General features: G+C 38.4%; 4 protein-coding genes across 4 annotated transcripts; 2 read left to right on the top strand and 2 right to left on the bottom strand.

Annotated features, from left to right (window-relative positions):
- Window positions 1-5,038: 5,038 nt before the first annotated feature.
- On the bottom strand, window positions 5,039-5,468 carry LOC135698887 (cuticle protein 19-like). The gene is made up of 2 exons (XM_065219066.1): window positions 5,460-5,468; window positions 5,039-5,392 (listed from the first exon to the last, which is right to left on the bottom strand). Exons 1-2 carry the CDS (start codon window positions 5,466-5,468, stop codon window positions 5,039-5,041), a joined length of 363 nt encoding a protein of 120 aa, XP_065075138.1.
- Window positions 5,469-6,557: 1,089 nt separating this feature from the next.
- On the top strand, window positions 6,558-6,927 carry LOC135698799 (cuticle protein 8-like). The gene is made up of 2 exons (XM_065218959.1): window positions 6,558-6,566; window positions 6,631-6,927. The coding sequence occupies exons 1-2, from the start codon at window positions 6,558-6,560 to the stop codon at window positions 6,925-6,927; spliced, it is 306 nt and encodes a 101-aa protein (XP_065075031.1).
- A 6,751-nt stretch (window positions 6,928-13,678) lies between these two features.
- Window positions 13,679-14,239, bottom strand: LOC135698728 (cuticle protein 18.6-like). The gene is made up of 2 exons (XM_065218861.1): window positions 14,192-14,239; window positions 13,679-14,134 (listed from the first exon to the last, which is right to left on the bottom strand). The coding sequence occupies exons 1-2, from the start codon at window positions 14,198-14,200 to the stop codon at window positions 13,679-13,681; spliced, it is 465 nt and encodes a 154-aa protein (XP_065074933.1). The 5' UTR covers window positions 14,201-14,239.
- Window positions 14,240-14,516: 277 nt separating this feature from the next.
- On the top strand, window positions 14,517-15,161 carry LOC135707216 (larval/pupal rigid cuticle protein 66-like). The gene is made up of 2 exons (XM_065229013.1): window positions 14,517-14,592; window positions 14,649-15,161. The coding sequence occupies exons 1-2, from the start codon at window positions 14,584-14,586 to the stop codon at window positions 15,159-15,161; spliced, it is 522 nt and encodes a 173-aa protein (XP_065085085.1). The 5' UTR covers window positions 14,517-14,583.
- The last annotated feature ends 412 nt before the right edge of the window (window positions 15,162-15,573 follow it).

The following is a 15,573-nucleotide window of genomic DNA, read 5'->3' as shown; positions in this document are numbered from 1 at the left end:
TTTATTTCAAATTTGATTTAGACCCTAAAGCCAAAAACTGGATCACAAGCGCCAAAACTAGTACATTTACCCTACGTAAAATAGATCCAAACAACTACTTTCGTTTGTAAATAATGCTTATTGTTGCTAGAAAAAATAGCCGTTCCTGGTAACTATGAAAGGACTAGATGGCAGTCCCAGTCAGGGACCTAAGCCATAGTGGTCGAAATAGTTTGTAGGATCCTGTTAAGCTCCTCCTTTGCCTGTTTGATCAATTTTTTCATCTTTTCCTTATTAGAGAGTTGCATAGACTTTTCTCCTTTAGTTTACTTAAATCTTTGGTTTTTATTAGTTAGGTAGGTTCCGATTCAACACATTGTAGTTTCATTTTCATACCTGTGATCTTGAATTTTTTAGCTAGGGGATGAGTACTTAAGGGGGTTAAATTTTGATAAGTTCTTTAGTGGGAATGACACTGATGAAGACTGCACATTGAAGTTGAAATACGTATCTGTCATAGATACCCAAATTAATTAAGTGGAATTAAATGGAAGATAACCTTTTTTGCCAACATAAACCAACATAATTGGAGTAGATCTTTGTGTTGGGATTTGAGCTTTTTTTCTCAATTGGCCGCAATTGAAAAAAAACATATGGATGGTTGAATCTTTGGTTATCACAAGCATCGAAGCGCTTGATTTGATTTATCATGCTGCTTGAGAAATTTTTGTGAATGGAACGATGGTCACCTCAAAATACTGCATATCTTCCGCATAAACCGGGACACTTGTTTTAAAATTTTTCTGCTTCTCTCTGGACTTCAAATTATATGCAGTAAACTCCTAATTTGCGCGGTCGTATTTTTTCCACTACGAATCCAAATGAAATTTAAAGTTGATGCAATTGGCTATAAACAATTAGAAAAAGATTATCAAAAAATAGTACGTACATTCTTCATCTATACTTACAGAAAGAAAATTGAAAAAAATATTCACGGGCAAATTTAGAATAATCACATAAAACCAATACGTATCGCTTTCAAAATTGGGCTGTAAACAGTAAACATATGGTAGCTTACAATGACATTTCAGGATTTATCGTTGGGTTGCAGGTCATTACATAAAATATCAGCGAAAAATGTCAAATTTTTTAAATGCAAACGATAAAATATATTTTCCTGTGTGAAGCAAGGTGTTGAATTTGTTAAATCCAGCTATAAAGTTATAGATAAAGGACGTAAATAGTTTACGATAAAAAAGACATAAGTTCAGAAGTGTTAAGAAGTGATAGAATTATAAACCAGAGTATAATTATTTTAATAGGATTGACTACCCGCTTGATTCTCTTTCTTATTTTACAGCTGGTTAGGGTTTTCGATCTAATTTCCGTCCTACTAAGCACAACCCGCACTTAACCTCTCTTTTCTGAACGAGTTTAAACAAAAAATGGAATATTTCTGTCAAAAATGACTTCTAAATTCATTCACCTTTCCATACCGTTGGATTTGATAAAGATTCACAAATTGTTGAGATATTGTTTAAAATCTAATACTGCTTCTTGATTCTAAATTCCGTCCAAACGCATTGAAACGCCATTAGATTTCTTTCGTCCTACGGATAAACGTAGAAAAAAGGGATTCGCTAGGAGCGCTTCTTTTGTTTTGAGAACAATGAGCGTAAATATTCATACAATGCGTTCTAACAGGATTTATGTTGTAGCTAATGAACTAACGCATCGGAACAAACCTATGATTGATTTGTGGACGGTGAAATCATTGATATTATTGATCTTTTCTGATCGATAGAATGGAAATGGGCGATTACGATGAAGTAGCGCTCTACCCTATAATCAAATTGACAGATCGATGTCTTTCTATACCACTTGACATTACTGAAGTGGGGTTGATTTTGATGATCGAGTTCCACATATGTTATGTACCTTGGTGCAAATCGGCTTAAAAAGAGGATATATTTTTCGAAAACTAAATGAAATTCTATACCAAATGGGATAGGTGTGGTTCATGACGCTGTGAAAGTTTAGTTGGCATATAGAAAAAAATCATGTTCTTATATTTCTGCTTGTTACTTTTAAAACTTTAAATTTACAAAAAACCTAAGTGTTCCGATGAATTTCTGAGAAAATTTGCTATTAAAAACCATCTTCAGATGTAAAGATGATTGATATTTAAAAACTCCTAATACGTGGCAAACCTCAAACGATTTTTTTTTAATCATGATTTCTTGCAAAATTTACCTACCATAGCAACTTTAAAAAATTCTTGAAGCTTCATTTTTGTCCGATTAACCTCAAAATTTGGTACGTCTGCAAGTTCAAGCATAGTAAAATAAAGAAAAAATATAAAAAGTATGAAAACTCAAAGTTGAGTTTATGATTATTGTTCGGATTGGCCCCACTGTGCAACGGTAAAAGAATATCTCGAAAAAATATCTTACGGCAATTGTCTAATTTAAATATGTATGTCGAATCAAGGTGAACATACGGTCGACTACTCAAAAATCGACTTCGTCATGCTCAACGAGTTCCTGATGAGCTGTGATTGGAGCAGTATTCTGGCAACAAATGACGTCAACGATATGGCAGCACAATTTTGCAACATAATTTGCAATTGGCTCACCGATAACACTCCAAGACGAAAACCTCCTATATCTCCTGCTTGGAGTTCTCCTCGCCTGCGGCTTTTGAAACGCGATAAAAATTCCTGGCAGCGTAAACTTCGCCGACATCGAACTTCTGAAACGAAACGCAACTTTCATCGCGCTTGCAACGCCTATCGTAAGCTTAATTCAACCCTATACAAGTCATATGTCTTGCGTGTCCAGACCAATTTACGTAGAAATCCCAAGAGCTTCTGGAAGTTTGTGAACTCCAAGCGAAAATCGTCGAATATTCCTTCATCCGTATTTTTTGGCGATTTGGAGTCTACTTCTATGCTCGAATCGTGTGATCTATTTTCCCGCCACTTCAGTTCTGTTTTTTTTTTCGGATTCAGCCGCCAACGCAGATGAAGTAGAAAGAGCGGCTTGCAATGTTCCTGAGGGTCTCATCGATTTGCGTACATTTGTGGTTAGCAATATGTATGTCGTTAAAGCTGTTAGGAAGTTGAAGAAATCTGTTTCACCGGGTCCTGATGGTGTACCTGCAATCATTTTTTGCCGCTGTGTTGCTGTTTTAGCTGATCCCCTAGCTCGCATTTTTACCGCTTCGTTGCACCAAGGAGCTTTCCCCGAAATATGGAGACATTCCTTTATGTTCCCTGTCCATAAGAAGGGCGACAAACGTGACGTGACAAATTATCGTGGCATAACAAGTCTATCTGCAGCTTCAAAATTATTCGAGATCATTGTGAACGATGCTATCTTGTTTCATGTCAAGAGCTACATTTCAGCAACGCAACACGGATTTATGCCAGGACGCTCAGTTACATCAAATTTGCTGGAGTTCACCTCAACATGTATAAATCACTTGGAAAATAGGGCTCAAGTAGATACCGTTTATACCGATCTGAAAGCGGCATTCGATTGCATCGATCATGGTATTCTTCTTCGGAAAATGTCTCGCCTGGGAATTTCGGATGGTTTGGTTGATTGGCTGAAATCATATCTTTCCAACAGAACACTTCGTGTCAAGCTGGGTTCGTGCACTTCATCACCATTTGCTGCAACCTCCGGTGTTCCCCAGGGCAGCAATTTAGGACCATTGCTGTTCACAATCTTCTTCAACGATGTGACGCTCCTCTTGCCGAGTGGTTGTGTGCTCATATACGCCGATGATCTCAAACTATACATTGTTGTCAAGAACGTCGAGGATTGCCGTCAGCTCCAAGCAATGTTAGACCAATTTGTTGATTGGTGCCGCTTAAACAAGCTTTCCGTCAGTATATCAAAATGTGTGGTCATGACATTTAATCGCACAAGAACGCCAATCGTATTCGATTACTCAATTGATGGATTTGTACTAGAAAGAGTAGAACAAGTAAGCGACCTAGGTGTAATGCTGGACCCTAAACTTACGTTTGACTTACACCGTTCAATGGTAATCACTAAGGCTAATCGTCAGCTTGGTTTTATATCAAGAATCTCAAGAGATTTTTCGGATCCGTACTGTTTAAAAGCACTGTACTGTTCACTCGTTCGTCCGATTATCGAGACTGCATCTGTTGTTTGGACTCCCTACCAACTTTCGTGGAACATCAGAATAGAACGTATCCAAAAAACATTCATTCGTCGAGCATTAAGACAACTTCCTTGGAGAGATCCACTAAACTTACCTCCGTATGCTGAGAGATGTCGCTTGCTAAGCATGGACACGTTACAACGACGGCGACAAATTCAACAGGCAACATTCGTCGCGAAGTTATTAAGTGGTGAAATTGACTCTACCCACTTACTCTCTTGCTTGAACTTTCGTGCGCCAAGCAGATTTCTACGCTCAACGTTCCTATTGCGTCAAGACTCACACCGCTCTTCTTTTGGACAACATGAACCTGTTACGAGTATGATTCGCACGTTTTCTACAGTTGAAGAGTTGTTCGAGTTTGGGGAACCTGCTGCTCAATTCCAGAGACGTATTATTAACTCCAGATACATTTAGTATTTGTTATGGCTTCTGGTTCATTAAGACTTATTGTCAGATGGATGTATTAAATAAAAATAAATAAAGAAAATAAAGGTGGGTTGAGCAATAATCCAGCCCTTCAAAAATATTAAAATTTGTAATAGACACTTTATAAAAAAAAAAGGACGACCCGATTTTCTTATTTTGACCCAATGTGTCCTCTATTTTATGGTAGAAATGCCTCCAATTACATGAACAGTAGTTAGACAAATACCAATCAGCATTGGCACTATTCAGGTTTCTTTCCCCATAATCAAGAAGCCAGTGCATTGATTTAAACTTAACAAGTCTTTATTACACAGTCAACACGAGCAGTGTGTCACCTACATTAACGTAACTGCAAGCAAAAATGCTCAGCACCACCCGTGCACCTCTCGAAATCCGCAAGCATTAAGAAAACAACACCAACAGAAAGCCACATCTCTTAGTGATGCTGATCAATGTTGGCGTAGCTTTCGCCGCCATGTCCATGTGCATGTCCATCGTGATGTTCACCGTACACAGCCGGATGCTGGGCATGTCCAGCTCGCTGTACGTGGGCCTGGAAACCGACGTGTTTGTCTGATTTGTAGTTCACCACCCGGTGGGTGCCGTCGGCTTCGTGCAGAGAGTACGATCCTTGTACGGCATCGCCATCACGGTGCTCCCACTGTTCCTTGTTATCTCCGGTATGGGCATCCTTTACACCGTATTCGAACTTGTACTTGGGATGGGAATGGTAATCCTCGTGTTCATAGGCTGATACGACGACCGCCAGACAGGCAACCAGAGCGATGATCTGAAATTTATTGCAATGGGAATCTGATTAGAACCGATTTAGATGAAATACTCTCCAAAGCGTCTACCTTGAACATGCTGGATCTCCTGTTTGATTTTCTTGGTTCGAAAGGCTAACTGACTGACCCTATTGGTAGAGTGCTGTTACGAGACTGATACCTAATTCAGCTGGGCACTGAATATTTATACGAAAGTTTATTTTGTTTGGTCTTGAAGCGAGTGTGGCGAGAGCGGTGATTTGTTTTCTGTTTTATTTTCATGCCAGTATTCATTTACATGGTACTTTTTTGTCATGTAATCATGCTCGACTATTACACTGTACTTGTACAGCTGCTGTTCCTTTCGCTATGATTTTTTTTTTTGTTAAGGTTCTTGAACATTTTCGGGTGCTTATGGGCTGAAAATGACCGGTCGCAAAAGTCTGCCACAAAAAGTGTAGCAGAAGACAAAAACTATACCATTAGCGAGGTGAATTCATCTCCGTTTCATCACCAAAATGAGAACGTTCAAATACGATACGTTGCTTTCGATTTGGCTAGACTTGTGTGCCGTCACACCATACCACATCATTGGAGAAGCTAAAGCTACTAATCTTTAAACTATTAGCTGTCAATACCTCGTGAACATAATGGATTTTTGATGATCGACGCACAGCTCTACCGACCGCCCGACCACAACGAAAAACTTTTCGCTCGACGGCGGTCAAATGGCATGGGTCCGCCTTTGAACGACAGAATCTCCTTGATTGAGGGGTTCAATTTTCCTCCAATGATTTTCAGCCTCTTCTCTTTCACTACCACGCAGGTTTTCTCTTCGATTCGCACATCTCCCATGCTACAGTGGATATGGATTTTTGGAGGTGATTGGCTTCAATTATTTTTTTTAGCAACTTGCTTCTACCGCTCGAAAACCAATCATTGTCGGAGAGAAGAATCTCTATCGCGAACTTTGCTCGCCGGTGCCTCTGCTACTCCACCAGCCAGTGCCAGCAGCTGCCTAAAACTGGCCCCTTCATGAATGAACCCTCGGCAAGATTCGGCTATTAGTGCCCACCAGAAGCTCGTCTCTTGTGTGCGTATAAATACATCAATCTGCAGTACACCAAAGTATCAGTTGCACAGTAGCTTTTCATCCGATCACATTCTATCTAATTACAGACAGAAAAAATGTTCAAAGTAAGTTGCCCTATCAAACCCTACAGCAGTTACATATACTGACAATTTCACAATTCAATTCCAGATCATTGCCCTTCTCGCCTGCCTGGCCGTCGTTGTCTCTGCCCAGCACTACGGAGAAGATCACGGCCACCAAAAGGAGGAACACCACGCTCATCCCAAGTACAAGTTCGAATACGGTGTCAAGGATGACCATACCGGTGACCACAAGTCCCACTGGGAGGTGCGCGACGGTGATGTCGTCAAGGGACAGTACACCCTGCAGGAAGCCGACGGTAGCCACCGCATCGTAGACTACAAGGCCGATGATCACAATGGATTCGAGGCCGTCGTGAAGAATGTCGCCCACGGACATCACTAGGGCTGCATAGAGAGAAAGAAAGAATACGCGCTCGAGGGTACCAAACCAACACACATGGTTGGAACATTTGCTTCTGGAACGAATGTGATATTGTAGTTGTTGTTTAATATTAAATCGTTAATTGATCCAATTCACCAACAAAGTGCGTTTTATTTAACTGATATGGATGAGAAAAAGTGTGCACAGCAAAAAATTAATTTTAATATCACATCAAAGTGGATGCACTTCAGTCGTGTCGAAAATGTGGTGTAATATTACTTGCCAAAAAGACCAAAATTATCATTAATACAGTGCATGAACTGACATTACGCTGCTTTTACTGCATTTGTTTATTGTTGTGGCCATAAAAATTAAATTAGATTATCGACATGATTGAAGTGCATCTTCTTGGATGTAATATTAAAATTTATTTTTTGCTGTGTGGACATTTTTCAGAAGGAACGCCATAATCTCAAACAGCAGGAAAACCATTTAATTAAAACAGTGGTGCTTAGCTAAATGCATATGGCAGGCCATACGTAAAGTGCAGGCCACATGAGGGGGGTAGCGATATCGGGCAAGGATGACAAGGGCCGAATTTAAAGGGATTGCTCTTCATTGCATCAATACCAAACCATTTTTTAAAGATCTTAAACAAATATTTTAGTATCAAGAATCATGTAAAATATTACTGATATACAGATTTTCTGAGCTTCAAATTTGCACTGATATTTTGAAGTTCAAGATCTCGAGCGATTTCTAAAGTCTTAAGAAGTTTTCAGAGCTACCGAATCATGAAAATTCTCCGAAGACTGCCATTGAGCTGAACGGCCGAATTTTGGAAAGTGAATTATTGTATTTAGCATAAAATTTCTTAATTTTATCAATTCATTTTAGCTTTACTTTTCATATTAGCAATTCTATAATAGGCAAATAGTGATCAGCGTTACCATGTTATTTTCAGAAAAATCAGGACCAGTTATAATATAAAATCTGGAAAAATCTGTCTAAAAAGTCCTGTTTTTAACATAATGCTATTGAAATCAAATTGATGCGCCATCAGTATAATCATCTGGAATTTATTGAAAGAACCAGAATAGTAATGAAATACATGTCTAAATGCATCATATAAAGCAAATAACTTGTTAGCATCACAAAGTTAGCAAAAGTATTGGCACAATGTGCCCCTAAAGTTTAAATATCCATCACACATAATTTCTAATATGAATTAAATTTTGTTTAAAATACTGCAGAAAATATGTTTAAACTGTAACTTTTTTTTTAAAAAAGTATGAGACGCAAAGAATCAAGCAATTTTGATGAGATGGATTTTTTTTATAATAGTCGATGCAGCACTTACTATTTTATGCAGCACAGCAAAAAATAAATTTTAATATTACATCCAAGAGGATGCACTTTAATCATGTCGAAAATCTCATGTAATTTTTATGGTCACAAAATAAACAAATGCAGTAAAAGTAGCGTAACGTCAGTTAATGCACTGTATTAATGATAATTTTATCATTTTTGGCAAGTAATATTACACCATATTTTCGACATGATTGAAGTGCATCTACTTTGATGTGATATTAAAATTATTTTTTTGCTGTGAGTACCAGAATAAGTCTGAAAGATTTTATTAGTTCTAAATAATTCTAATATTACCCTGAGGTTGATCAGACTAACAAATTAATTCTTGAAAACATAACAACACACAATCTAAGCACAGACAAACAGACATAACACATTGAATATTTCTCACTGTAAAACATCGTCTCCAAAACATTACCGCCATCTGTTGAGTACACTGTGGTGGGCACTACACTGAACAGATGACGGTAGTGTGTAAACGTCAAACGCAAAGGAATTGACTTTGCGCGCCACAGGTGGCGGTACTACCAACTACGATACTTTTAAATTGGCTTAGATCAGTTTTCTTGACCTATCCACTTTAACGGATGTTCCGAATATTCCGGAGGACCATCCAATGGACCCGGTGGTCCATTTTCCAGTCACAACTCTGAGTTCATTCTGATGAGTTGTCTATTATTTTCCAGAGGAGCGTTTATGATCTCCAGCGTCTATTTTTCGATCATAACTCCGAATTCATAATTAAAAGACGTCTAAGAGAGTTTACGAAAAAAAAAACGGAGTTCTTGGATCAGTTCCATGAATTGAGCCTTTTTACGGATGTTTCAGATCTTTTGGAGGACCATCCACTGCACAATGGTCCCAAAGCCGTATTTAGGAAGACAAACATGTTTGCGCCCAAACATTCAGTTTGAGGTATATAGTGTCTTCGGGAAAGTTTCTTCATATTGTTTGGGCGATCTTCTTATGTTGGTGAAATAAGGGTGGTCCACAAAAATGGAGATTTGAAAATAAAATCTTTTTTATTTTTATTCTTTGAGATAGACCATTGCAATGTTCTAAAAGTTGTACAACAATCAATTCGAAGCAATTTTGCTCAAGACACCAAATTTCTATCTCTTATGGTGCATGAGTTTTGATTTTTTAAACAAGCAGGTTAGGATGGGCCCTAAAAAACAAATTTCTTCGAATATCTTTTCATAAGTTCATTTCTCGTAAAAAAACCTTGTTTTAGTTACATTTAGAACTTATGATGACGTATATTTTTGCTGAAGCAACCAGCTGCTATCTTTTATTTATTATTGGAAAATTAATGGAGATTTTCTTCGAAGAAATGGTTCTATTTAAATGACAATGTCTCTAAATGGAGCAAAGCGATTTTCAAACTTTTGATTTAATTTTTGATTCATTCAACATTTTTCACTTCATGATTTCAAACGGTGAAAGCGTTTTTTGTTTAAAATATTTAATTTAATTTTAAAAAATCTCTTTTTTTATCACAAAATAGTCATAACTTTTAAATAAAGGAGACATCAAATTAGTGACTTCTGCAAAAATATGCGTCATAAAAAGTTCTAAAAGTATTAAGAACAATGTTTTTACGAGAGGTTTGTTGCTAATATTTTTGTCTTCATGAATACGGCTTTGGACCATTGAGCATTGGTCCCAGGGTCAATTTTCTGGTCATAACTCTAAATTAATTCTGATAAGACGCCAATGAGTGCTTTCGAAAAAAGCGGATCTTTAAGCTCAGTTTCAAGAACTGAATTTTTTTATGGATGTTCAGTATCTTCCTGGTGAACTATCTCATGGTCCCAATGGTCCATTTTCCGTCTAAGCGTTCATATTCCAGTCACAACTCCAAATTCATTTTGATAAAACGTTTATGAGCGGTTTCGCAAACTCATGGAGATCTAGGATCAGTCTCATGAATTGACAACTTTTGCGGATGTTTCGGATCTTCCGGTGAACTATCCCGTGGTCCCCAGGGCCCATATTTCGGTCGCAACTCCTAATTCATTCTGATGAGACGTTTATGAGTGGTTTCGAAAAAAAACATGGAGCTCTAGGATCAGTTTCATAAATTGACCACTTTACGGATGTTCCGGATCTTCCGGTGAACCATCCCGTAGTCCCCAGAGCCCATATTCCAGTCACAACTCCGAATTCTTTCTGATAAGATGTTTATGAGTGGTTTCGAAAAATCCGCGGAGCTCTAGCATCAGTTTCATGAATTGACCACTTTTACGGTTTTTTCGGATATTATAGTGGATCATTCCATAGTCCCCAGGGTCAATTATTCGGTTATAACTTTGAATTCATTCTGATAAGATGTTTATGAGTGGTTTCGAAAAATCCGCGGAGCTTTAGGATGAGTTTCATGAATCGACCACTTTTACGGATGTTCCAGATCTTCGCGTGAACCATCCCGTAATCCCCAGGGCCCATATTCTGGTCACAATCCCGAATTCTTTCTTATAAGACGTTTATGAGTGGTTTCGAAAAATCCGCGGAGCTCTAGGATCAGTTTCATGAATTGACCACTTTTACGGATATTCCGGATCTTCGACAGGATCAGACTTGTGTCCTACCGGAAACTGAATCGTCCCAAAAGGTGGCCAACTTTCTGCTTAACAACTTCTCATAAGACATCAGACTAGAGGAAAATAATCTGATTTCAAAACAACCGTCATCCGGTTGCAGGCATCATTCGAAAAAGCGATTTCGGTGATTTGTTTTGAATGGTCTGGGGTTTCATTCAATCAGAGGATGATGTTTGTGTACAGTGTATAAGCGAAGGGAAAGTGGTATGGATGAGCCTGACATAAGAGATAAAATATCAAAATATAACACACAAAAAAATTTCCTACAATACCATTCCAATACGAAATTTGGCAAATGCAATACCAAAATAATACTACATAATTATTTATTTATTTTTTTTTTTTTGTACCAAAATATCATTTTTGGGTATTTACAGAGTATTTTGCATGCAATTTGTTGGTATTTTACCTCTTATGTCATGCTGATCAACACCAAATTTTGGTAATAAGGTATTCATTAGTTATTTTCTCCTACTCGGGTAGTAAATTTCAGCTTTTGATCGTTATTAAGGCTGCCGTTTTGGAATCTAGTGTGTTTAAAAATTGGAAATCTCTTTTCAAGTATTGGACCAAACGGCATTCGGCAAAATGGTCGGACACCAAGGTAAGTGTGCAACACTTTCAAAATTAATAGAAATTTCACAATGAATCTCACGCAGTGTAAACAATATACGCTGAGGCCATCTCACCCTACATTTCATTAAAATTAACCCAAAGGCAAAATGTTACAGCATCTTGAAAGTGACGCAAAACATATTTTTAAGAATTGCATATAAATTGTCGTCAGAAAATCACTGACTTCTCCATAAAATTCCCCTGGAATACTAATCACAATTGAAATTCCCTTCAGAGTATTGGAATATCAAAGACTCAATATCCATCCACGTCGCAGTATTTTGAAAAAATAAAATCCAACAATCTTTAAGATTTTAGTTTTTATAAGTTTAATTTGTATAATTTGGTCCAAAAGCTTTCGGTCTGTGACATTCAGAAAAAAAAAATCTATAACTAGGTAGTTTCTGAAACCATGTGAAAATGCTAAGTAAGGGTAGGGGGGAAAGGTAATGTTCAAGATTCATACAGATTAAAAAAATATATATATATTTATATGATTGTCCAAGAAAATGACATTAGCAAAGCGTTTTCATTATGAAAATTTTACTTTGGTGGACTCATAGGACAATACCAATCTCGATCCAGGTGAACAGAAAGCTTGCAGAGGTAAACTATCACCTAACGCAATTCCTTTCTTTTATTTATTTATTTATTAATTCGTCAATCAATAAAATCGTAGACTACATATGAACATTAGAACTTATTTTGTATGACTTCGCAGGATTCTGAAATATATTTTTAATTCTGTTGAGGGCATATTTGGGTTAATCATTTCACAATGATGATTATAAACAGTCATCAACTGATTTACCGGTCAAAATTTCTAGTCATAGTTGCTTCAGGAAGTACCTGCATCGTTTCGGAAACGCAAGGTCACCCCCTCTGCACGGAGTGTGGTGGAAACGCCGAGACATGTGGTCTTCGCCTGCTGCCATGGATATGCATGCCATTAGCGATGTGATCATCAACATGGAGAATGATGTTTAAGAAATGCGTAGAGACGAGGGCAGGTACAATGCAGTCAACAGGACAGCTTTTCAAATATTGAGCTACAGTGAAAGTGGAGAGACGATCAGCGAACTAGAAACGCCGACTAATTGAACTGAAGAGAAGTGCAGGGGCATTAAGGGTGCTTCAGTTTGAAACAAATATTTGCGATCTAATATGCCCCCTTCCAGTTTGATTTATAACCCCAAAATGTGAGCCTGTGCAAAAAAAGGTAAAGATTGATGAAGGTTTAGAGGTCACAAAAATGGTTTGAAGTTTGTATGGAGATAACGACTATTTTGTAGGGTAAGTTTTTGATTTTCATTACTAACGCTCTATCTCCGGTTCAAGTTGTCGGAATGCTGTCAAAATTGAATATGTGGATGCCGTGACAACGATAAACAAGCACTGACCATTTGCGCAACCTAAACTGCAAACCATTTGCACAACCTCTAAACCTTCATCAATCATATTTTGGAGTTATGGATCAAACTGGAGGGTGTTCTAAATGCTTTTTTTCTCAATGAAGCACCGGGGCATCAATAGCTTGATGTATTTCCCCCTGCTTGGATAACGATATCTAAGAAATACAAATGCTTATTATAAATTCAACTGTATTATTTTTTTTTTAATTCCGCACCGATTTGGATTCAACGCCATGCTCAAAATTCACGTCGAACAGGTTCTGCGGCAGAGAGAAATTTCGATCTTTTCCAGCTGCTCTCAGTTCGATCAAGCGAGTCAATTAATCGATTACCCTTATGCCACCCCATTATACCCAATAAATCAACTAAAGCTACCGCAAGTGACATCGGTTCACTGCGGATTATATCTGCTTCAACTCATTGTTCACCATCCAATTGACATTAACGCCATCCTACCACCAGCAACTTCAAATGTCCACGGCGCAAAAATAAAAATAAACTCACTCATGATACTTCATTTTTCCAACTGGTCCACTTCGGTCCACACATACTACAGGTATATAGCAAGACCGCGAGTGGGCTTATATTTGCAAAGAAAACATATTCAATTACATCTGATTACATAAAACTAGCTAACAAAGCGAAGAAACGAACACAAAATAGCCATTTTCACTAATTACGCCTGGTCGTCTCGTTTGGCTCCGAACCAAGATCTCGAGAATCATTTATCTTAGAGTTTGAGGTACACATATAGGTTGATTCGTTCGGTGGCTAGTAGTTTTTCTGGTTCGCATAGCTGGTGGCAAGCATTTCACCGCCTCCGTTTTTCCATCCATTATTCTGATTATAGTTGCCGGAGCTGGCCTGCTGGTCGTTCCAGCCATATCCATTGCCGTTCTGTTGGTGCTGATCCTCGTGCCGAACCACAAACGGAGCACCGTACGATTGTGGGTGTACAGCATGTCCAATGCGTTTCACAATCGCTTGAAAACCGTTCCATTTGTCGGCCTTATACTCAACGTAGCGCTTGGTGCCGTCGGGTTCATCCAGAGTGTAGCCACCCTTCAAACCGTGCTCGTTGCTGATTTCCCACTGGCTCTTGTGGTCACCGGTATGGGGGTCCTTGACGCCATATTCGAACTTGTACTTTGCACCGGAGTCCCAATCGTCCGAGTGATCGTTCCCAGCCAAGCACGATGCTAGCAGACATGCAGACAGGACGGTTATCTATAGGATAAATGATGTATTAGAACAGGACAGCTGCGATCGAAGTCTTGAACTCACTTTGAACATTGCTATCAGAGCTCTTCGAAAGTTGACAGAACCGAAACTAGTTCACAACTGATAACACTTTGATCTTATCTCAGGCCTTTTATATAAGTGGTACCTTCGTAGGGTCAATTATATAGAATGAGTTTTTGAATTTTAATGCTAATGTTATTGTTTTCTGAACTGATTGCTTTCTAATCGATAAGCAAGGCAATTGTAAGTCACTTAGAGATCATTGATGACATTTTCCTCAATGGAATTCAACAGCTGTGGTTATTTCACTCAAAAAAATGAAAGGACAAACATATAAAAGGCAACTGATAAGATTAGGGAGCTATCAGTCGCCGATTGACTTCGGTTCAAGCAAGTTTCTTGTTCCTTTTTTTTTGCAGAATAACATCATAAAAATGTTCAAGGTATATTTGTTTCGTTAATATAACGCAATCGAACTTCAATTCCCTCTTTATTCTAGATTATAACTTTAGCATCTTGTTTGGCAATCATCTGTTCGGCCAGCCAGGACCACTCGGACGACTGGGGCTGGAATGGCAAGTATAAATTCGAGTATGGTGTTAAGGATCCCCACACCGGTGATCACAAGAGCCAGTGGGAAGTCAGCGATGGACATGGCGGTCTCAAGGGTGGCTACACTCTGGATGAAGCCGATGGCACCAAGCGCTACGTTCAGTACAAGGCTGATAAATGGCACGGTTTCCAGGCGATTGTGAAACGCATAGGTCATGCCGTTCATCCGCAGTCCTACGGTACTCCTTTCGTTGTTCGATCAGCAGAAAAGGATCATCAAAAGAACGGCAATGGACATGGATTTGAAGAGCAGTCCAATGGAAAGTCATATCCGCAACAACAAAATGGCTGGGTGGATCAACAGGCCAGCTCCAGCGGTAGCAACAAAAATGGTAATGGATGGAAGAACGGGAACGGAGACATGTATGCCACCAGCTACGTCAAACAGAAAAACTATTAGTAAGCAATGGAAATTGATTTCAAAATTAATTTAATTTGGAAGTATTGAAACAATTATCGAATCAATAAAAATGTCAAAGCATAATATAAATTATGATTTGTCTTGCTTTCATTTAAAAGGATACATCACTATTCTCATGACATGAAAAGTAATATCATCACTAATAGGGGAAGGAGGGGTATAGTGAACAGGTGGGGCATATTGAGCATCCCACCCTTTGGCTTTGGATCTCCAGCTGCATGAAACAAATCAACTGGTAGTAGGTTCAATATCATTTTGATATTGATCCTACCACCAACCAATTTGTTCCTAACGACCGGAAGTCCAATCTGGTGCACGGGATGCTCACTATGCCTCACCTGTTCACTATGCCCCTCTTACGCCTATCATTAGAAAAAAAAACAATCCTAAT

The sequence above is a fragment of the Ochlerotatus camptorhynchus genome, unplaced genomic scaffold (assembly GCF_037179485.1).
Source record: "Ochlerotatus camptorhynchus isolate MF236.1 unplaced genomic scaffold, CSIRO-AGI_Acam_v1.1 ptg000002l, whole genome shotgun sequence".
Classification (NCBI taxonomy): Eukaryota; Metazoa; Arthropoda; class Insecta; order Diptera; family Culicidae; genus Ochlerotatus; species Ochlerotatus camptorhynchus.
Note: the sequence above shows the minus strand (reverse complement) of the source record. Positions and strands in the feature narration are given on the sequence as shown.